The sequence below is a fragment of the Fusarium keratoplasticum genome, chromosome 2 (assembly GCF_025433545.1).
Source record: "Fusarium keratoplasticum isolate Fu6.1 chromosome 2, whole genome shotgun sequence".
In the NCBI taxonomy this organism is placed as follows: Eukaryota; Fungi; Ascomycota; class Sordariomycetes; order Hypocreales; family Nectriaceae; genus Fusarium; species Fusarium keratoplasticum.
The window spans coordinates 3,956,679-3,977,410 of record NC_070530.1 but is presented as its reverse complement, the minus strand read 5'-3'; the positions used below and the strand labels follow the sequence as shown (position 1 = coordinate 3,977,410).

General features: G+C 50.8%; 10 protein-coding genes across 10 annotated transcripts; 6 read left to right on the top strand and 4 right to left on the bottom strand.

Moving 5' to 3' along the window:
• Positions 1 to 1,125: 1,125 nt before the first annotated feature.
• NCS57_00312900 (Zn(2)-C6 fungal-type domain-containing protein) lies at positions 1,126 to 2,846 on the top strand (the record flags this gene model as incomplete). Its single annotated transcript, XM_053053141.1, has 4 exons — positions 1,126 to 1,465; positions 1,522 to 1,859; positions 1,903 to 2,036; positions 2,084 to 2,846. The coding sequence occupies exons 1-4, from the start codon at positions 1,219 to 1,221 to the stop codon at positions 2,844 to 2,846; spliced, it is 1,482 nt and encodes a 493-aa protein (XP_052918387.1). The 5' UTR covers positions 1,126 to 1,218.
• An 858-nt stretch (positions 2,847 to 3,704) lies between these two features.
• On the top strand, positions 3,705 to 5,162 carry NCS57_00312800 (uncharacterized protein; the record flags this gene model as incomplete). Its single annotated transcript, XM_053053140.1, has 1 exon — positions 3,705 to 5,162. The coding sequence occupies one exon, from the start codon at positions 3,705 to 3,707 to the stop codon at positions 5,160 to 5,162; it is 1,458 nt and encodes a 485-aa protein (XP_052918386.1).
• A 171-nt stretch (positions 5,163 to 5,333) lies between these two features.
• NCS57_00312700 (Methylcrotonoyl-CoA carboxylase) lies at positions 5,334 to 7,310 on the bottom strand (the record flags this gene model as incomplete). Its single annotated transcript, XM_053053139.1, has 8 exons — positions 5,334 to 5,850; positions 5,902 to 5,995; positions 6,045 to 6,304; positions 6,355 to 6,665; positions 6,717 to 6,787; positions 6,835 to 6,902; positions 6,952 to 7,078; positions 7,127 to 7,310. 8 exons carry the CDS (start codon positions 7,308 to 7,310, stop codon positions 5,334 to 5,336), a joined length of 1,632 nt encoding a protein of 543 aa, XP_052918385.1.
• Positions 7,311 to 7,786: 476 nt separating this feature from the next.
• NCS57_00312600 (Hydroxymethylglutaryl-CoA lyase) lies at positions 7,787 to 9,616 on the top strand (the record flags this gene model as incomplete). The annotated part of the gene is made up of 2 exons (XM_053053138.1): positions 7,787 to 8,214; positions 8,266 to 9,616. The coding sequence occupies 2 exons, from the start codon at positions 7,787 to 7,789 to the stop codon at positions 9,614 to 9,616; spliced, it is 1,779 nt and encodes a 592-aa protein (XP_052918384.1).
• A 365-nt stretch (positions 9,617 to 9,981) lies between these two features.
• NCS57_00312500 (Zn(2)-C6 fungal-type domain-containing protein) lies at positions 9,982 to 12,309 on the top strand (the record flags this gene model as incomplete). The annotated part of the gene is made up of 7 exons (XM_053053137.1): positions 9,982 to 10,055; positions 10,112 to 10,256; positions 10,305 to 10,381; positions 10,478 to 10,600; positions 10,647 to 10,984; positions 11,036 to 11,961; positions 12,010 to 12,309. 7 exons carry the CDS (start codon positions 9,982 to 9,984, stop codon positions 12,307 to 12,309), a joined length of 1,983 nt encoding a protein of 660 aa, XP_052918383.1.
• A 935-nt stretch (positions 12,310 to 13,244) lies between these two features.
• On the top strand, positions 13,245 to 14,691 carry NCS57_00312400 (uncharacterized protein; the record flags this gene model as incomplete). Its single annotated transcript, XM_053053136.1, has 5 exons — positions 13,245 to 13,409; positions 13,464 to 13,773; positions 13,820 to 14,047; positions 14,096 to 14,185; positions 14,231 to 14,691. The coding sequence occupies 5 exons, from the start codon at positions 13,245 to 13,247 to the stop codon at positions 14,689 to 14,691; spliced, it is 1,254 nt and encodes a 417-aa protein (XP_052918382.1).
• A 356-nt stretch (positions 14,692 to 15,047) lies between these two features.
• NCS57_00312300 (MBOAT-2 domain-containing protein) lies at positions 15,048 to 16,414 on the top strand (the record flags this gene model as incomplete). Its single annotated transcript, XM_053053135.1, has 2 exons — positions 15,048 to 15,853; positions 15,901 to 16,414. Exons 1-2 carry the CDS (start codon positions 15,063 to 15,065, stop codon positions 16,412 to 16,414), a joined length of 1,305 nt encoding a protein of 434 aa, XP_052918381.1. The 5' UTR covers positions 15,048 to 15,062.
• Positions 16,415 to 16,625: 211 nt separating this feature from the next.
• On the bottom strand, positions 16,626 to 17,606 carry NCS57_00312200 (Epimerase domain-containing protein; the record flags this gene model as incomplete). Its single annotated transcript, XM_053053134.1, has 1 exon — positions 16,626 to 17,606. The coding sequence occupies exon 1, from the start codon at positions 17,598 to 17,600 to the stop codon at positions 16,626 to 16,628; it is 975 nt and encodes a 324-aa protein (XP_052918380.1). The 5' UTR covers positions 17,601 to 17,606.
• Positions 17,607 to 18,334: 728 nt separating this feature from the next.
• Positions 18,335 to 18,880, bottom strand: NCS57_00312100 (Tautomerase-3 domain-containing protein; the record flags this gene model as incomplete). Its single annotated transcript, XM_053053133.1, has 1 exon — positions 18,335 to 18,880. The coding sequence occupies one exon, from the start codon at positions 18,878 to 18,880 to the stop codon at positions 18,335 to 18,337; it is 546 nt and encodes a 181-aa protein (XP_052918379.1).
• Positions 18,881 to 19,294: 414 nt separating this feature from the next.
• On the bottom strand, positions 19,295 to 20,184 carry NCS57_00312000 (uncharacterized protein; the record flags this gene model as incomplete). Its single annotated transcript, XM_053053132.1, has 4 exons — positions 19,295 to 19,384; positions 19,431 to 19,737; positions 19,785 to 20,079; positions 20,133 to 20,184. The coding sequence occupies 4 exons, from the start codon at positions 20,182 to 20,184 to the stop codon at positions 19,295 to 19,297; spliced, it is 744 nt and encodes a 247-aa protein (XP_052918378.1).
• Between the last annotated feature and the right edge of the window lie 548 nt (positions 20,185 to 20,732).

Below are 20,732 nucleotides of genomic sequence, written 5' to 3'. Positions count from 1 at the left end.
CCGGAGCAGCCGCCCCCGTCACCTCCAGAGTATCCGCCGTCGTAGCCCCCGATGTAGGGTGCAGTGTAGTGGTGGTGATAGTAGCTGCTGCTGGAGCCGCTACCGCGGTACTTCTTCTTGTGTGCCATGGCTGGCTTTGCAGGATAGTCGTAGCCTGTGGCAGGCTTCTTCTTTCGGAAGAATGGGAGACACATTGTTGTTGTTTTGCCTTGTAGGCTGTTGATGATCTTGTATGTTTTGTGTTGTGTGTTGTTTTGCCCTTTGGGCTTTGGAGGTGTTTGTTGTTTGTGTGTCGCTCGAGTGATAGAGTAAAAGGTGTTTGATGAGGAAAGTTGTTGATGTGTAAAGTGCTTGAGAGGAGATCAAAGGCTGTTCTTATAGCTCTTGATCCAGGACTTTGACAGATTCAAATATGCATAGGAGAAATTCTAAGTCTAAAGCCTGGAGACCTCGTGGTTTATATAAATTTCCAAGATCGGTATGACGGCATCTGATCAGCCTCGCAACCGCAACTCTGCCTCGCCCTACAAGACAAGTTCAGCCCCCATTCACGTCATTTCAGAGGCGATGCATCAGCTCCAGGCACCCGAATTCTGCGTCTTATCGTTCTAGAAGCCTTCTAGCGTCGGCGCATGTCTCCTCCTTCGAGTGGTTGGTGTGATACGGGGTGCACAGCCTCAGTGAAGATCATCAGACGCGTAGATCCACTGCGGAAACTCAGCCTTGGACCGCGTGATCGATACTGGATTGGGTTTCGGGCCGCTGAGAGAAAGCCTACAGTAGAAGCAAAAAAGAACGCATATGAGCTGGGCGTCTTGTTCGGACTTGACGCATGTCGCTTTACGAGCTTTGGGCGTGACCAAAGCCATGGACTCATGCTTCAAGTGACGAGTGAAATGACGAAACAAGTGCTGCAAGGGTGAAGGTCTTGGCCACTCATTTTGCCTAAATAGGCATCACCCGGCGCCATATTTACACACTATCACATCCCCACTAAATCACCACTCACATCTGTTACTGCACCATCCGTCGCCTCTCCCGTCATCCGTGTCACCCCAAAGTAAGCACCCAGGCCAATCTCCCCGATCATCCCCCAAAGCAGAAACCGATTCGACCCCCCAGCCTCTACACTGCCGCTCACGATTCACTACAAAGAAAAGCATCGCAGCGTATAACCCCAGCGAGGAACGGACGCGAAGATCAGGAGGAAATGCGTTCATGATGAGCAAACCGTGCTGGGAATGCCTCAAGCGACGTCTCGTCTGCGACCTGGGCCGTCCGGGATGTCAGAAGTGTCAGAGTCGGGATACAGAGTGTCCGGGATACGATAAGAAGCCGCTCAAGTGGCTTCAGCCTGGACAAACTAGGTCCAAGGGACGTCGCGCTAAGAACGAGTCCAACGTTATCCAGCTTGCCCTCAAGGACACAACCGAAGCGACCACATTCTTTGAAGCGATCGAGTACTGTACGTATTCCCCTTCTGATGCACCAGATTCCCCCGCTCATGTGCCTACTCATCAGACAATGTCCACATTTGCCCCGATCTGGTAGCCAACGGTTCCGGCGCCACGACAAAGTCCCCCTTCATCATTCCCCTTGCAAACGCACCTTATGCCCCTGCTACCATCAGGCATTGCCTTGTCTCCTCAGCCCTAGCACATCGCATCTTGCAGTCGGAGCAAGGATTCGAGGAAGACCGTGCCATTCTGGCAAGCAGGCTGCAGACGTATCGTGGTGCGGCAATTCGTCACTTGGCCAGCGGGGTCAAGCTTGGTTCGGAAGTAGGATGGCATAACACCAGTGGTCGCGACGGTCGAGACGCCACTCTGGCTTCTATGCTGGTGTTTCTCTTTGCCGAGGTATGTTTCATGAGTGTTTTAGAATGTTGTTCTCATTCCGTAGCTCCAGCAAAGTTTCTCTCCCAACTGGCGTCAGCATTGTGATGCTGCGCATACCCTCATCGATCTCTTCGGTGGTACGGCACAGCTCATCCAAGAATGGCCTTGGTTCAATCATCTCTTTCGATATTTTATCCTGTAAGTGCTTGCTTTCATTCGAGTACTCTAATACTAACCCTACTTAGCATAGACATCATGGGCACCGTCACAGCGCCGGCCCCAGAAGTAGAACGTGCAAATCGTCAGCTCGAGTATATCGGCCTACTACCTTCCATGTACGGTGTTGGCCTCTGGACCTCTCTTCCATGTCCCCCAGAGCTCTTGGCCGACATTATTCTCGTGAACCACATGCGAGCCACAGCGACGGATGACCCTCTTTTTGCGCAGCACCAGCACTCCTCCGCCATCGACCTTCTCAAACGTATCATGGCTTTTTCGGTGGAAGACTGGGCAGCCAGCATTAATCCTTATCCACAGCCGAAAAGTTCTGACAAGACCGTTATCCAACGTCAGACCGAGTTACTCGGCTGGCAACGAGTTGCCTACATATACCAGTCTGCGGTTGCTCTGTACTGTATATCCGCCCTCCTCAACCCCGAGCGCAACATTAACAACAACCAAACCACTCCCGACTTTGACATCCTATCACTACAAACATCATGCCGAAAGGCTCTTCTACAAGACCTCAGAGACGTTGCTTTGGATCCAAAAAGCGAACTCCGAAAGTATCTCATGTGGCCGACCGTGATTGCTGGTGTCGAGCTGGATGCTGACGACGACACTTCTAAGGCCTTTATCCTGGAGGAGCTGGGATGGGCCAGTAAAATGTTTGGTACGGCATCGCTTCTGGTCGCGCAGGATCTATTAAAGAGGATCTGGGGCTCTGGCAAGACGGGGATGAGGAATTGGGACGATCTCTTTGACAGACCTTATGCATTTGTCATGTAAACAGGGAGGACTTTTGGCAGAAATGGTTTAAAGATACCCGTATTTTATTATCTACATTCTTTGAGTATAGTTGACCAGCCTAGGGAAGTTGATAATTGAGATTTCACCATTTTAAGAACACGGGACATTGACATTTTTAGCGAATTTTAAAAGACTACCACTAATAGAGATATACACTCCTTATAGTCCAAATGATTGCATACAGATGGTTATTTGTGAGTAGAAAAGCAGGCATCAAAGGGATGTTTGAAAGTCGTGGTCAAACTGGCCTGGGGGACTTGCAGACCAAATCACCACAATCCCGCTTCCGTGATATTCACAACCACATTTTCAGTGGGTGCAATCTTAAAAACGTTTTCAAATACAGCAACTATTCCTGGGCCTATTTGTAATCAACAAAAAGGAGCCTTCCCCCTATTTTCCGATGGTGAGAAACCAACACCCGGGCACGCAAAAGAAAGTCCGTCTCCACCCTCATTTCCGTCTGACATCACAGCCGAGATCCCCGTGTTAGTGTCCCTTACAAACCCATCATACAAAGCTCTAACAATGTGGCTTCTTCTGTGGCGCAGTTCCGAGAGGGAAAAAACTCTTTTCCCCAGATCTTCTCCCTTTTACAGCTTGACACGTCGATTGTTAATTGTCCTTATCAATCTGCTCACTTTTTATAATGGTTGGTCTTCTTGTCATTCTTTCTCCCATGTAATTGGTTGGTTTCTTCCATTTCCACTTGTTCCGGTGGCTTTTATTCCCCTGTTACTGCATCAGGGTGCATCTCAATGGTCGCTGGCCTCAAATCTGGCCAACAATCACCAATCCCCCAGGCTGTCGACGCCTGCTGGGCGTAATTGAGCCGAAATGTCTTTCCATCTCGGTCCCTCTGCTGGCCAGCACCTCCTCGACCCCTGGTCCCACGGCGTAGGCGTCATGAGCGATGTCTGCTCGCGCTGGTCGGAGCTCGACATCACGCAGATCGGGTCGCTTATCGCCATTGCAGGAACCGTACCCACGGCCTGGCGCTTCCTGCAGCGCATCTGGCGCGAGGCCTACGGTTACATCCGCCGCTTCTTCCTGGCCTCTGTCACAATTCCAGGGGGTGATCCTCTTAATCGGAGCGTCGTTAAATGGATCATGGATCATAGGGGGAGGCATTATCGATCTTTTACTGGCCGCACCGACATCGGACGTTCTCATGGTGATAGGGCTGCTGCGCTGAAAAAGACGCGACATTCTGTTCAGTATTGTCCTCATTGGAACACGAGATGGATTTGGTACGGAAGAGGTCTTTTTCTGATTACCCGCAGAATTGATGATTTTTCTGCATCTTTATCCGATCCCAGTTACGATGGCATCGGAGGCGAGGAAATCACGGTGAGCAGCTTCGGTTGGTCAGCAGAACCCATCAAGACATTTATCGAAACCTGTCGCGAATATTCCGACAGACAAACACAATTCTTTGTCATCATCTACTCTCGGGATCGTTACGGTCTCGCCTGGAAGCCGAAAGCCCGGAAACCAATTCGACATCTCGATACCGTCCACTTTGACGACGAGATTAAGCAGGATCTACTAGTCGACATCAGAAACTACCTCGACCCCAAGACGCAGAAGCGGTATCAGAGCCGCAGCATGCCCTACCGGAGGGGGTATCTCTTCTACGGGCCTCCCGGAACTGGAAAGTCATCACTATCTGTGGCCATTGCCGGCGAGTTTGGTCTTGACCTGTACGAAGTCAAGATCCCAAGCGTCGCGACAGATGCCGATCTAGAGCAAATGTTCCAAGAAATTCCCCCACGTTGTGTCGTTCTACTCGAAGACATTGACGCCGTATGGGTAGACCGGTCAAGCAATGAAAAGAATAACCAAGACGGCAACCACGCACCAAACTGCACTCTATCCGGCCTCTTGAACGTCCTAGACGGAGTAGGATCACAAGAGGGTCGCATCGTCATAATGACAACAAATCGACCAGACCAGCTCGACAGCGCACTAATAAGACCCGGCCGCGTCGACATGAAAGTGCTCCTCGGCAACATAAGCCAAAAGTCTGCAGAAGAAATGTTTATCCGCATGTTCTCCCCCGACCTAGGCTGCACGTCACATTTAGACATGCAAGAGATTCGAGCGCTGGCAAAGCAATTCGCCAGCGCGATACCTGAAGATACGTTCACGCCTTCTCTGCTCCAAGGGTTCTTCCAGCTTCATCTGGAGAGCCCTCAAGAGGCTGCTTCGAGTATTGCTTCGTGGGTCAAGAAGGAGTTGGAGAAGAGTTCAGATAAGGAGTTTGAAGTAATAACTAGCAAAAGGAGGGTGTAAGATGATTTGTACTTGATGCACTTTGTATACTATGGGATAGAATTATTTGGATTTGTATGACGGGCACAGGTTGCGATTTGTTGGTTATAATAATATGCTATCTATTTATCCACGCCATACCCAACTTCTATCCTGATTTAGTAGCTTACACGATCAGCAGCATCATGCCGACTATATTCTCGCAAGAGCTCTGAACCCTTGACCAGCAGATTTGTCGTTTCCTGAAACAATCTCCAAGCACATACCCAACACTTCCCTCGTATCTCTGGGATCAATGATTCCGTCATCAATAAGCATGCTGCTCGTAGAGTAGCTCTCAGCATCCCTTTGAACCTGGCGCTTAAACTGCGCCGTCTTTTCCTGAACCTTGTCCGCTGACTCCTTTTCTCCCTCAGGCCGAGCCTTCTTCGACTGGATCTGCTCCATGACGCCAGCCAGCTGATCAGGTCCCATGACGCTACACTTGCCCGTCGGCCAAGTAAAGATGAACCGAGGTTTGTACGCTCTACCGCACATGGCGTAGTTGCCAGCGCCGTAGGAGGCCCCCATGATGATGGAGATGTGAGGAACTTGAGAGCACGAAACTGCGGAGACGAGCTGCGCTCCGGCCTTGATGATGCCAGAGTGTTCGGCTTTGGTGCCTACCATGAAACCTGTGACGTTGTGGAGAAAGATGATGGGCGTACCCCTAGGGAAGGGTCAGTGGTTTCAGGGAGAGGGATGTAATGGCATGACTTACTCTTGGTTGCAGAGCCGGATGAACTGGGCGGCTTTGAGGGCTTCATCGGGGTTGATGACGGATATCTGGTTGGCCACAATTCCCACCCGAAAGCCTACACATCCAATCAGCTATGATTCATGTATCAACACTTGTCGGCTTACCCATGATGTGTGCCCAAGTCGTCAAAATGTTGACACCATACTTGGGCTTGAAGACGGCCAGTCTCGAGTCATCGACAAGTCTCAACACCACCTCCTTCATGTCAAATGCCTTTCGAATATCGGGATTTACCAAGGAAAGTATATCATCGATGGGATACCGTGGAGGAAGAGGATTCGAGATTTCACCGTTGGTCTTGAGGAATCGCTGCTTGATCTTGAGAGAGGCGACCCAATCCCTGGCTTTGTGAATCGCATCGAACCTGAACATGTCAGCTTAGGTTACTCACTCGGAGTGGGACACTAGACTCACTCATCTGTCGCGACTTGATCGGCAAGTCCAGTCTTTGACCCATGAACATTAGCACCACCCAACTCCTCTGCCTCGACCTCTTCTCCAGTAGCCATCTTGACCAGCGGCGGACCACCAAGAAAGACCTGAGCCTGATTCTCCACAAAGATGCTATAGTCGGACAGAGCAGGGTGATATGCTCCACCGGCAGTTGAAGACCCAAAGACGATGGCGCACGACGGCTTGCCTTGGAATGAGCGGTTGGCGAGGTCGTAGAAGAGTTGGCCACCTTTGTGGAAAACTCGGAATTGTTGCGGGAGGAATACTCCGGCCTTGAAAGTTTAGTTGATGTTGAGGATGTTGTGTGAGAGGTTCAGACTTACAGACTGGACAAGAGAGATGAGGGGGAGATCGTTCTCGGAGGCTATCTCCAAAATGCGGTTCACCTTGACAACTGCCACTTGTTAGTGAATGCGTAGACTTGAGCGACAGTGCACTCACCAGTCATCTCGTTCCAAGCTCCGCCGCTCTGTGTGGGTATATGCGACATGAGAAGACATATCTTTCCGCTATTCATCGTCAACACGAGCTCCTACAAGAATGCTAGTGTCGACCTACCTCACTGTGCCGATACCAGCAATAATGTTGGCAGAAGGCGTCGAATTGGCATTCCCAAAGCCAGCAAACGGACAGAGCTCTAAGAATGGAGAGTCTTGATCGAGAAGTAACGCAATGCGATCTCTTGCTGCAGGTCGGTTAGCGTATCCCCCACAACGTGTGCTGCTAGACTCACGAAGAAGTTGGCCTCGGGTCTGATGCCTCTCAAGCGAGGCAAGTGTACCCTCACTGGATACTTGTTGCAGCGCATTCTCGTACTTCTCTAGTATGGGCTCCCAATTTGCGAGATTGTCCTTGTGAGCTTGGTCTCTGAGTGACACCTTGGATCGCTCGACTGGGTATTGATGTGTGGAAGCCATGTTGCCGATGGTTGAATTGAAGCAACTCTTCAAATTCCAAATCGAGTAATGTAAAGATGAAGAGCAATCTCCAGCTGAGTTATGGGTGTAAATAAAGATGCCGTTCGGGGTTCGGACCGAGGCGGAGCGACTCCACGAGGGACGGGAAGATGTCAATCAGAAATGCCACTGCTGCGACAGCAAATTGCTAAAAAGTGAACAAAGATGTCTGTGATGAAAAGAAGCATGAAAACATGGAAGAATATACCTCGGTTCAAATGCCTGTCAAAGGCAGCGACCGACGCGGTAACTAATGCCTTGGAAGGTCCCCGCGGGGATCGGTCCGGTCGCGACGGGAATCTCGGTTGTCGACGGATCTTGAATGCGGACCGCGAGGAAATCGCATCCACGGAAGGAAGGAACAAGCAACTCGATTCATTTAATCTAACAGTTCTGGGTCCTGCTGTCATGCGCATCTCATTTATTCATCTTTAATCATGACTACACACGTCCGCATCGTCGAAGTCGGCGCCCGAGATGGCCTGCAAAACATCTCCCAGCAAGTCCCGACAGACGTCAAGATAGAGCTGCTTCGCAGACTTTACGATGCTGGACTGGAGACGATAGAAGTTACATCCATCGTGTCGCCCAAGGCTGTTCCACAGCTACAAGATTGTCGCGCCGTCTTGTCGAGTCCACCGGTGCAAGCGCTTCTCAGAGATGCATCGCTACGTCTTCCGGTTTTGGTCCCGAACAGAAAGGGCTTCGATATTGCCCGTCAGCTGGGTGTTAAAGAAGTCGCTGTGTTTGTGAGCGCATCGGAGGGCTTCAGCAGGGCCAACATCAATTGTACCGTGGACCAAGGAGTCGCCAGAGCACGTCTCGTCTGTGAAGAAGCCAAGAAGTTTGACTGCAAGGTTCGCGGGTGAGTATCTACACTTGCTCTATCAATTCAGCCACTAACTCGCCGCTTCAGCTATGTATCTTGCATCTTTGAAGACCCCTTCGATGGACGGACTCCTCCGGCCGCCGTTCTCAAGGTCGTACAGACCCTCCTCGACATGGGCTGCTACGAAGTCAGTCTCGGTGACACCCTGGGAGTCGGATCCCCCAAAGACGTGCGCAACCTCCTTCATCTCCTCAAGACAAACGATGTCCCCTTCGATCGGATAGCCGGTCACTTCCACGATACATATGGGCAAGCTCTCGCCAACGTTTGGGAGGCTTATACCTGGGGAATTAAAGTGTTTGACAGCAGCGTTGCTGGCCTGGGCGGATGTCCCTTTGCGCCCGGGGCCAAAGGCAATGCTTCTACCGAGGACTTGGTCTACATGTTTGACCGAGCTGGTGTTCATACGGGAGTTAATCTCTCCAAACTCGCAGCGGTCGGGGCTTGGATCTCGGACAAGTTGTCGCAGCCAACTTCAAGTCGCGTCGGCGCTGCCTTGTCATCCAAGGAGCGGCGTGTGAAGAAACCACGAGAGAAGACCCACGGACCGTTGACCTGGGAGCGTGTCAAAGAAACGGACGGTCTCATCGTTGATCAATCGGGAGCGAATCTGAGAGTCACCATGAACCGACCGCGCAACGGCAACGCTCTCACCACCGCCATGATCGAAGACCTGACGTCTATCTTCCGAGACGTTGCTAGCGACAGGAGCGTCAATCGCATCGCGCTCACAGGCAGTGGCAAGTTCTTCTGTACGGGTATGGATCTTAGCAAGAGCACTCCCGTCGGCGGGAATGACGATGTCGCCCAGGCGCAGTTCAACAGACTCGAGCGTCTTTTTGACACGATTGACAAGAGCCCCAAGGTGACAATCGCCGCTCTCAACGGACCGGCATTTGGAGGCGGAGTCGGCCTAGCATTTGCCTGCGATCTTCGACTCTGTGTCAAAGGCGCCAAGGTCACACTGAGTGAAGCCAAACTCGGTCTTTGTCCTGCGACAATCTCCAAGTATGTGATCCGGGAATGGGGCGTACCTTTTGCTCGAGAAGCAATCTTGACAGCAAGGCCCGTGACTCCATCAGAGCTGCACGCCAAGGGAGTAGTTATGAGTGTCGTGGAGGATCAGACCAAGTTAAACGAGGCCCTGGATTCTTGGCTGGTCAAACTACGAACTGTGTCGCCTGAAGCACTCCGAATGTCCAAGGAATTGATCGCGTCAGCCTGGACCCACGGAGGACACCCAGAGCAGGCTGACACTATCAAGACTCTCTTCAACGAGATGATGAAGCCATCCGCGCCCGGTCATTTCGGTGTCAGCGAGTTCCAAGCAGGACGAGCAGTAGATTGGGACGCACCACGCACGCGCAGCAAGCTCTAGAGGAGGGTACACGCGTGAGGACGGAAAGACGGGCCATTCTATTGGATCAGCTTCCGACAAAGAACAGAGAAACTAGTACGTTTTAGGAAGTAGTTTAGTCTAGCTCGTGAAATATCCATGTTTCCAGGCTGCGGGGAGATTTGCTCGACCCCAGGATTTCCCCGGATTTCTTCCCTCTCCTCTCTCTTCTGCCAACTGAACCCAAACTTGCCAAACGAACCAAAGCCGACCATTGATGCACCGGGAGTTGGAGGTCCCGTGATTTCGCCTTGTTCCTGTTCAACTCGAATCTTACGTTTCGTTTCCTACTTTTAACCCCCTACCTCGACGCCCTACGCCCTTCCCCTCACCTCGGTCCGCTCGGCATGGAGACACACGACACGCGGCCCACGAATGCGGGCGTGATAAAGCGAATTCGTCAAGCATGCGCCAATTGCAGGTTAGTAAATGTCATACACGGACACTGTTACATACATACATCTAACATGTGCGCAGGCGACGCAAGGTCAAGTGCTCCGGTGAGCGCCCGGTGTGCACACATTGCCGACAGAGCCGACGGAGCTGCGTCTATGAGCCGTACTCTGTCACGGCTGGTGAGACGGGCCATACAGTGCCTAGGGTTTCTAATGCTACGATAAGTGTATGTTTGAATGTGCATGCGAGAGTTTTGATGCTGACTGTGTGATAGAGTCAGTTGTTGGAGCGTATCTCATCGCTTGAGTCGGCGTTGAGTAGGCTCAGTCAAGGCAACTTTGACGCTCATGTGTAAGGATGCCTGAAAGGAGTTTCCTTTATTCTACGATTCTTTATTTGAGGGAATTTGGATATCTCCTCGAATGTATCGACTGACTCGATTCTCAGCCAGTCATCACCCTCCTCGGCGTTCAACTCGACGCCTCGACGCATGCCATCACTACATCACAACCAAGATCAGCCAGACTTGAATCTCGACTCAATAGTACAGAGTTCTGTTTTGAACAGCTTGTAAGATAACTACCTGCATAGTAACATCAGGGCCTGACCGAATCAGCTCATTCAATGGACTCCCACCTCCAGAGGTAGTCCAATCCCTCGTGGACACCTACTTTGCCCGCGTCCACAACCAGCCATACTCATTCTTCCACCGCACGTCTTTCTACGCGAGTCTTTCAACCATGTCGATTCCGAGATGTCTGCTGTTTGCTGTTCTTGCTTATGCGGTGAGGTTCTCGGATCAGCCTTATTTCGTGGGCAAGGTTCAGCAGGCTTCGGATGCGTATTCTAGGCAGTCGTGGCTGTGTGTGATAGAGGATCATTTGAGTGTGGATAACAACCTCGACTTGTCTGTTATTCAGACTGTTACTCTACTGGCAATCGTGGATTACACAGGTACGTCTCATGCCTCACAAACACCATGACCTTGGCTGACGATATCTCCAGCCGCAAGAATTAGCTCAGGCTGGCTACGTCTCGGCCTAGCAATCCGACTATCCCAAGACGTCGACCTTATGTCCGAGCCGTCATTCTTCCTCCCCCCAACAGAACGTGAAGAACGAAGACGAACATTCTGGTCCATCTACCTCGTCGACAAGCTAATCTCGTGCGCCCGTTCAAGACCCGCAGCAGTCGCCGATGACGACTGCACTCTTCACCTCCCCTGCAACGAAGACGTCTTCCAAGATAGAGGTGAAGATGGTGAGAATGTGCCTACCCTGCGTCAGGTCCTCAGCTGGGATGTTCCTCTTGCGAATCCTCCAAGTCCGTTTGGATTAGCTGTTGTGGCTACGTCCATCTTTGGACGTTGTACGAAATACGCCCATGGAAGAAGTGCAGGTGAAATGCTCACGCCGTTGGATCCCCAATCCGACTTTGCCTTGACGAATGCTTCACTGCTGCTACTCGAATCCTACCTCAAGAACCACGATCAACCGATTCTAGATCTTGTTCAAAACGGACCTCAAGCAGACACCAACATTGACGAAAAACAAGTCGGCCACCTCGTCTTCTCTCACGCTCTCTTCCATCTCTGCTACTGTCTCCTAAACCACCCATTCCTAATCCGTCTCCGCCTACGTCCCATAGCAGCAAGGGTTCCGAAAAGTTTCACATCCAACGCGTTCCACGCAGCGCAAGAAAACGCGAGGAAACTCACGGATCTGCTCTTGGCGGGAACTACTGGGGTTGTACCGATGGAGTCTTCGTTTTACACGTACTGTGCTTCCATCGCGGCGGGGATTCATTCTCTGGCTTTTGGGGCGCAGCATCAGGGTGTCGATGTTGATCAGTATGACAGCCAGAGGTATTATCAACGGTGCATAGAGGTGTTGGAAAGACTGGGTGTTTTGTGGCCTATGGTTCCCAACATGGTTTGTCCCCTTTTGTGATCCATCAACACAAATACTGACTTGTTCCAGTTGACCAAACTCCGAGAATTCGACGCCCACTCCGAGTCCTACGCCCACCTCTTCAACGCAGCCTGTCTCGCCGACGAACTAGACGGCATTGCAGAAAATACCCTCTGGTCACTCGTCGACTACGGGATGCTGGCTAGGGAAGTGCCGGGAAATTCTCCCGCGCATGTGTCATTCTTATCAAATCTACCATCACCGAGTAAATGGATTCCAGGTGGCGACTACATGGCTACGTCGCCCACGAGCGAGGCAAGGAATCAGTTACTTTTCGTAGGGACTCAGGAACCATTGACTCGTTTATAAGGAGGTGTATGAAGCCGGGAAGGTAAATAGCATACTTACTCTCATACAACATAACAACACATCAGTGATTATAAAACAGCGGGGGTTTGATATCTGATCTATACTTGCTCACTCTCAGCTGTAGATCAGATATCGAACCCCTGTTGTGATATAATCGCTGATGTGTTGTTATCTTGTGTTATTGCAACCGTCACTCAAATGTTGGCCGCCTCTTGTTCTTGGCATTTGACCTAGTACGGGGGTAGAGATGGTGCCTTTTATCCATCGAAGAAGAAGCTTTGTTAAGACTATCACGGCGTCATCTCCTCACGGTTATAAACCTTGCTGGGTAGTTATTATGTTATCGAAGCTTGGGTATAAGCTTTGGCTATGTTACGGCTGTGCTATTTCCGTTGGGTTGCTCGGAGCCCTTTGACCAAGATCAGATACCTAATCTAGCTTAGCACTTGTCATTTATTCATTTTCTGGAGGTAAACTCCGACGTCATTGCATTGTAATCCCAGTTGTTGCTCCCCGGCCTCGGACCGAGAAGCGGGCCCTTTGATCGAGCCGGACCGACAGTTTCGGACCAATGAAGCATCACGGACGGATGTGACAAGATAACGCTCATTGAATTCAGGATTAAGAAATCGTAGAGATTTGGATTGGAATAGAGGTAATTTAACACTGTTGATAGCTTCATAAGTTTAAACGTGGTTCTTGAACCTGTGGCCAGTTGACTCTATTTACATACCTCGGGAGACCATTTACGGACCGCATCTACGGACCGCACACTTCCCGAGAGTCTTATGATGTGGACAATCTTACAGTTCCCGAGGTTAACATCATGAGAGTCTTGGATTAATATTGTATATATACTCATGAGGCAGCATTTTACTTGGCTACACACTCTCAAAACACCCTAACGCTTCTCACTGGCTGCTTCAACCACAAAAATGACTGGCATTCCCTTTGCAGACCCTCTCTGGCTGACGAGAGGTGAAAGCCCTTACTACGGCGAATCTCATAGGCGCTTGCAGAAGGAGGTGCGGGCGTACGTCGACGAGCATATCGCGCCCTTCTGTGATGAATGGGAGAGAAAAGGCGCCGTACCGCAAGAGGTAATCAATCAACCGCCTTTTGCATATCGAACTCAACTTAATCATTCCTTTCAGGTCCAACAACGGCACGCAAAGCTTGGATACACCGCCGTAGCTGCCTACCCAGTAGCATTCGATCAGTTGCAAGGCCAGAGACTCCCCGGTGACATTCCCCCTCACGAATGGGACGCGTTCCACGACCTCGTCGTGATTGATGAACTGGCAAGGTGCGGATACCTCGGAATTGTCTGGGCTCTTGGATGTGGCAACTCGATCGGTCTTCCACCCGTCATCCAATTCGGCAATCCAGAGCAAAAGCGACGATTCCTTCCTGATGTCCTCTCTGGAAAGACGAGATTCTGTCTAGCCGTCACAGAACCAGATGGTAAGACCCTGAGATCTGGTATACGGCAGTGGCTGATACTCAATAGCTGGTTCTGATGTCGCTGGAATTACAACTACGGCTGAACGGAGAGGAGACAAGTACATTGTCAACGGCGCAAAGAAGTGGATTACCAACGGAATCGTTGCGGATTACTGTACTGCAGCTGTCAGGACTGGAGGAGACGGGACATTTGGCATCTCGGCGTTGATTGTTCCTCTCAAGGCTTCTGGCGTTACCTGCAAGAAAATTGAGAATTCTGGTGTCGAAGCCAGTGGTGAGTGTACTACGCATCTCCTTGTAAAGCATCTCTAACGGTGAATAGGATCTACCTACATCGAGTTTGACAACGTAGAGGTCCCCGTGTCCAACCTTCTAGGCGAGGAGAATAAGGGCTTCCCTATCATCATGAACAGTGAGTACCTCTTTCGAATTCTACTCTCATATTCTGACCATGCAGACTTCAACCACGAACGCCTCTGGCTCGCCTGCACCGCCCTCCGCATGGCCCGCGCCTGTCTTCACGACGCCTACAAACACGCCCTAAACCGCGAAACCTTTGGAAAACCCCTAATCCAAAACCAAGTCATCCGCGCCAAATTCAGCACCATGGCGCGTCACATTGAATCCACGCACTCCTGGATGGAGCAGCTCGTCTACATCTCCAAGACCAACCCCCATGCAAAGCTGGGCGGTCAATTTGCGAATCTCAAGGTGCTGGCGGGACAGACCTTGGAAAAGGTGAATAGGGAGAGTCAGCAGGTCATGGGTGGACTTGGGTATTCGAAGAATGGTAGGGGGGCCAGGATTGAGCAGATTAGTCGGGATGTTAGGGTCATGGTTGTTGGGGGTGGCAGTGAAGAGATTTTGACTGATTTGGCTCTTAACCAGGAGGTCAAGGCTGAAAAGTCGAAGCTGTAGTTGAGATGTCTATTGTAACAATCCTTGGTATACCTCCATGTATCTGCATACCTATATACTGTACATCGTATTCGAATTATGACCTTTCGGACTTCAGACCAATCACCTCCCGCACGAAAAAGAAGCAAATCTCGCCGCATGTAAGACGAGGCTGGGCGCGCGCACCTAGTGAGCACTAAGCCACTTCGCTATCGAACGCGAATGAGACACGAAATAATCAGCCATCTAGCGGTCGTACTACTGCTAGAGGCCTCTAATTAGCTCTCTGGCATATTGCAGACCCGCAGCTGTGCGACATGCCTTGTCCGAAAATTTGATTAAAATGCTCATCTCACCGTTCTTGCCCAACTCAACATCACCACCTCGATATCATGGAGTCGGTCAAACAGGGCTCAGCGCCCATCAACCTCATCAATGGCGCGTTTTTACTGCTCGGCGCATGTATCCCTACCGCGTCCATCATCCTCGCGACTCCAAAGTCAGGCATCAACTCTACACCGCGCTACGTCTGGCCCATCGTCGTAGTCGCGATCGGCAAGCGACTCTTTCAAATGATAGCAGACACGGGCACGAGCTTTGTCATCAACGGCGTCATCATGGGCTGGGTTGTTCTCGTGTTGATCCAGTGCTGCAATGTTTTGATCATTAGGAAGCTTGACTCTGATGAGTTGGTGAAGGGCAGCATTTTTCGACTTTCTGATGGGTTTATCGACAAGTTTTATTTCACCATGCGTCTCTTGTTCAATCTGCGAAACGTTGGGAATCCGTGGGAGGTCAAACGCCTCAACAAGTTTCCGCGCTACTACAAAGGGCCAAAGCCGAGTCGCAGCGCGTACATCACACGACAGGTCCTCATCATGGCATGGCAATACCTCCTCCTCGACATCATCTACATGTCCTCCTTGGAGACACCGCCAGAAGATGCTCAGAGACTCTTTGGTCCCGGTACAGAGTTCAACTACCTCAATGCCACTGCTGAGCAATGGGGAGGACGTGTCGCTGTCGGTCCTGTGGCGGGACTTGCACCGGCTCGAGTGTCCATCGACATTCCCTACCGAGGCTTCTCTATTCTCTCCGTCCTCCTCGGAATTACCTCTACTGATCAATGGCCGCCTCTGTTTGGAAGCATGTGGGATGCATACACCATCCGCGGCTTCTGGAAGTAAGACTCCCCACTGCTGTGACATGCACCGACTTACAAGATGGCAGCACCTTTTGGCATCAGGACTGCCTATGGCCTATGAAATCACTCAGCAACTATATATGCCGAGACCTACTAGGTCTTCCACGGCCTTCATTCATAGAGCGCTACCTGAATATTCTCATCGTGTTCTTGGCTTCTGGCGCGATGCATCTCACCATCGACTTGTTTTCCTACAAGCCCCCATCCAAGGCACCTACGCTTGCCTTTTTCGGCTCCATGGCCATAGCCATCATGTTGGAGGACGCAGTTCAAGATCTATGCCGCCGCATCACTGGTGTTGATACAAGGAAGAAAGACGTGCAGGTCCCCCTGTGGCATAGACTCGTGGGCTACGTTTGGGTTACGACCTGGATGACTCTGACAGCTCCTTGGTATTTGGCTCATGCCGCTCAGCTACCAGCAGAGACAAAGTGGCTTGTTCCGTTTAGCTTGGTGAGTCAGATTGGACTTCCAGCAGCAGGGGCATTGCTGGGTGTGAGCGGCTTGATCTTAAAGTATGCGATTGCGGGTGAGGTTTAGGCACATGAGGGGAGGCCTTGAGAAGTTAGGGGCGGAGATATTATAGACATGCACGTAGAAGTCTAGGCAAGATGGTTAAAATGGCGATGGGTAGATGACCGCGATGGATGGCGATTCAAAACAGGCAAACATAAATGAGCAGGGAGTTCAGGAACATGAGCATACAATTGGTTTGTTACATCTACCATCTTTCCCTCAATATCAGATGCCTCTAATGCTGAGAAGCAAAGGCCGCAGCATACACATCCATATCCGCGATGAATCCATTCGTCCGCGTAGGTTCCCAACCAAGAAGCTGCTTTGCCCGATCAGATGATCCTCTCAAAGTCGTGCTCATAGCCTCTGCAAACGGACTATCCCCTGAGCCGACCAGCTCATACTTCCCATTGAACTTCCAAACTCCAGCCAGAGCGTCAAAGATACCTTGCATGCTCTCTTGGCTTGTGACAAGGTCAAAGACTGGGTACGTAGACCCGCCATTGATGAGAGACAACTTTTCAATTGCACATTTGAATCCCGTCGCAACATCGTCGACATGAACCAGTCCAGGCTTGGACTCGGCTCGCAGAGGAATCTGGACAGTATTCGAATTCCCGCTCCGGGCGGCCTGTAGCAGTGGGAGTACGAAAGGTGTCCAGATGGTGCTCTCGCGACCGTAGATCAAAGCTGGACGGACAATGGCGACGTCGAGAATGTCTGAAGAAGCCAAGATGGAGTTTTCCAAGTCCGTACGCCAAGCAACCAGAGCTGGTGGTTGGTTGATTGCCGTCTGTCCAGCAACATCGAGATCATTGACTGGTTCCTCGCTGGAGCCATGAACCCATGTTCCTGAGCAATAGATAAATCCAAGTTTGGGGCCAGTGTGTAGTCCAGAAGCTTTGTACTTGCTCAAGCGTTCTTGACCGACCTGCCGAACGTCGTTGAGAAACTTTGCCGAGTCCTGGTTGGCCCCAGCGACATCAACGACAACATCGATGTGATACTCTCGGATGGCGTTGAGATAAGGCTCTGGCTCCTCAACCGGGTTGGGGCAAATAACGGGAATGACTTCCGCTGCGGCGAGAGATTGAGCTTTGGCTTCGTTGCGAGCTACACCGTAGACTCTGTGTTGGCCGCTGCGGACAAGCACGTCGGCGAGTCTCTTGCCAAGATAGCCTGTGGCACCGAGGATGAGGACCTTGGGCATTTTGAAAGTGAGGGTTTTGATGCCAAGAAGCTGAGGAGTTGGAGTGAGCTTGTGAAGTTTATAGAGCTTAGTGCAGGTGGTAAGAGATTGGGAAGTCTAAGCGTCAATGATGATGGTGAATTGACACGTTCGGGGTGTGTTACTTATAATTGATTCAAAGACGATGCGATCCATGTACCAAGTCGGGAATATCTATAATGTCCTTGACAAGATCGAATAACTCCGGTATCCAAATCTTGATCCGATTCTCTACCTACGAAGTCTTGTGTTCTACAAACATCTTGACTGCTTTGCGGAAGTCAAAACAGGCGATGGACTGAAAAGCTCCAATCAGAATCTCGAGAATACGAGGTCGCGTTAGCCAACTGGTGAAAAGGCCGGTGTTTCCGGACATAGTGGCGAAGCCTGCGGAGATAGCCAAGGTTCGTGCTTATCCCGATGCCAGTTTTGCGGCATCACGGCAGGGTAATGATGGTAAGCGGCTCAATCGGCATGCATCTCGCATGCCTTTGCGAAAATTCACTCTCTTGAATTCGGAGCACGGGAGCTTGTGTATTGGTCAATGATGCTGGCAGCGTTGAGCAGCGAGCACCGAACTGGCTCTGAAGGCTTGCACCAGGTGTTATGTAAAGATTCCAAGTCCACAAGAACATATTTACCAACATCTTTCTAAACATTCCATTTGCTTATTCTTGATCACGGTAGTCTCTTTTATTATCCCTCTCCTCGTTCAACTACTGTAGTAGCTTCTTCAAGTCATCCCTTTCCTTCAGCTCCTCTATCAAATCCGTAAAATCAGTGATACCCTTGCCGCTCATCTCCTCGAAAAAGGGTACCTGTCCCTTCAACCAGCCTCCCTCTTGTCCTGCCTCGGGAATAGCCATGCCTCCCTCCCGAATCGTAATCATGGGCACAAACGTCACCATCATCAACCGCTTGTTTTCGTCCTCTTGACTCCACTCCTTCTTGTCAACAGGTGCAGCTATCTTCAACGCCTCATACCATGCGCCTTCGATCTGAGCTCCTAGTTCATCAAAAGCGGACTTTGGTCGGGTAGCAGACGTTCGCACGATGCCGATGATGCGGTTGGATGTATTTGTGTGAGGTTTGCCGGCTAAGAAGTAACTACCGGCACTGGAGTCTTCTTGGATAAAGTGCACGTGGACAAAGAACGAGGGTGTAGTGAAGGCCTTGCAGTGCAGGTCGGTGATGGAGGCAGCGATTGACTGTCGCTGCTCCTGGTTGAGGGGAGATGAGTGATAGATTTGGTAATAGGGCATCTTGTCAGACAGTCAAGGTTCTTTCTTTGTTGGGTGATTGAAATGATCAAACAACTGGGCAAAGTGCAGTTTGCAGGCTTTGTAGTTCAGATTGGAGTCGTGACACCCGATCATTAGGGCGTTGTTGACAACCGAGGTCACAAGGCGAGGCGGGGTTTGAATGCCGTGAATAGTAATCAACTCAAGCTTGGCTTGCGAAGCGGGGAAGAAGTCCGCATCATTCACTTGATGTCCAAAGGACTCGGTCGTTTACGCGGCCACAATAACACCCAGAGAAATCCAGCCTTGATGGAGTCACGAGACAAGGTTTCAGCTGCCAAGGTTCAAGCATCTACACAAGCGCTCAAGGAGCGAGCAAGGTCATAATAGTCATATTACACCGTAAACATTGTTGATCTTGGTGACGTCTTCATCTTAGAACTTCTCAACATATGGCCGAATATCAACCTCCTGCGTAAAGGCAGATCGATGCTGGGTATGAAGATACCAATACGTCTCAGCAATCTAATCACAGTCAGTCTCAGCCTGTCACAGATCAGGAAATACATACCGCCTCTGGCTTAATCTTGCCATCCTCGGCACCATCATTAACTTGCCAATCCTTTGTGCGAGGAATATCAATAACACCGTCGATAATCGCATGCGCCACATGGATTCCTTGAGGATGGAACTCCCGGGCGAGAGACTGGCCTAGAGCTCGCAGCGCCCACTTTCCAGCGGCAAAGGAACCGAACTGAGCTGAGCCCTTGATCGAGGCTGTCGCTCCCGTGATGATCAGGGTTGGAGGATACTCAGAGTCAGGAACAGACTTTTGGAGAAGAGGTAGTGTAGCTTGGGCAAAGTGGAAGAATGCCCGCCTTTCAAGTGTCAGCTCAGTACCACCAACTTGTCGAGAGTCACATACACGCTCCCATTGAGACTAGCATCAATATCCTCAACCTTCAACTCCAAAAAAGGCTTCTTGGCGAAACCGCTGTTGACATTGTAAACAGCGGCAGCCAGTCGACTACCAGGAAGCTCCTTGTCAATCGACGCAAGGGCATTCTTGAGGTTCGTGGGATCGGAAACGTCGGCCGTGATACCAATCGCCTGACCACCCGCCTTCTTGATATCTGCAACAGCTTCTTCGTAGCTCTCGGGTCGACGGGCGAGAAGCACGACGGGGTACTTTTGAGCGAATCTCAACGCCGTAGCGCGACCTCATGGAGCGATAAGCGGGGATGTTCGGGCGGAGTGGGGATGATCAGCTTACCGGTTCCAGGGCCGACTCCGGCGACAAGGGCGTAGAAAGACTTGGAGGCCATAGTGACTGTTTCAATATCAGATCTGAGAGTAGATGAAGTTGTCAACTGAGTATCAACGCGCTTTGCGGGGGAAACAATCGTCTTATAGCTATAGGGCTGTTCTTTGTCAAGATGGTCTAATACTTATCAACCTGACGTCATCTGCTTATAAATGTCGGCGAGTTGTTAATTGCGCGGAAATGTGACGTGATGCACCGAAGACAGTCGGCGACATTTGTCTAATCATTGCATATATCGCCATGGACTTTCAGGATTACGGGGGTTCTCCGGTCGGTCCGTTCTAGCCTTTCGGATGTGCTCCCCGAACTCGAGATCATGTGAGAACAATCTGGATGGATGTTGATTATTGGTTGTATTTGTACGAAGGTTGCAGTCTGTGTAGATGCAAACTTGGGCATAAACAACGTGTCAGTGAACAAACAATTGCTATTCAAGGTCAGACCTGCTGTAGAAAAGGGACACAAGATATCACGGGGCCAACCTGTACCCCAGAGCACCGAGTCACACCAAACGTGCTGAATGGCGGTTTCACAGACTCGGCTCTTGTT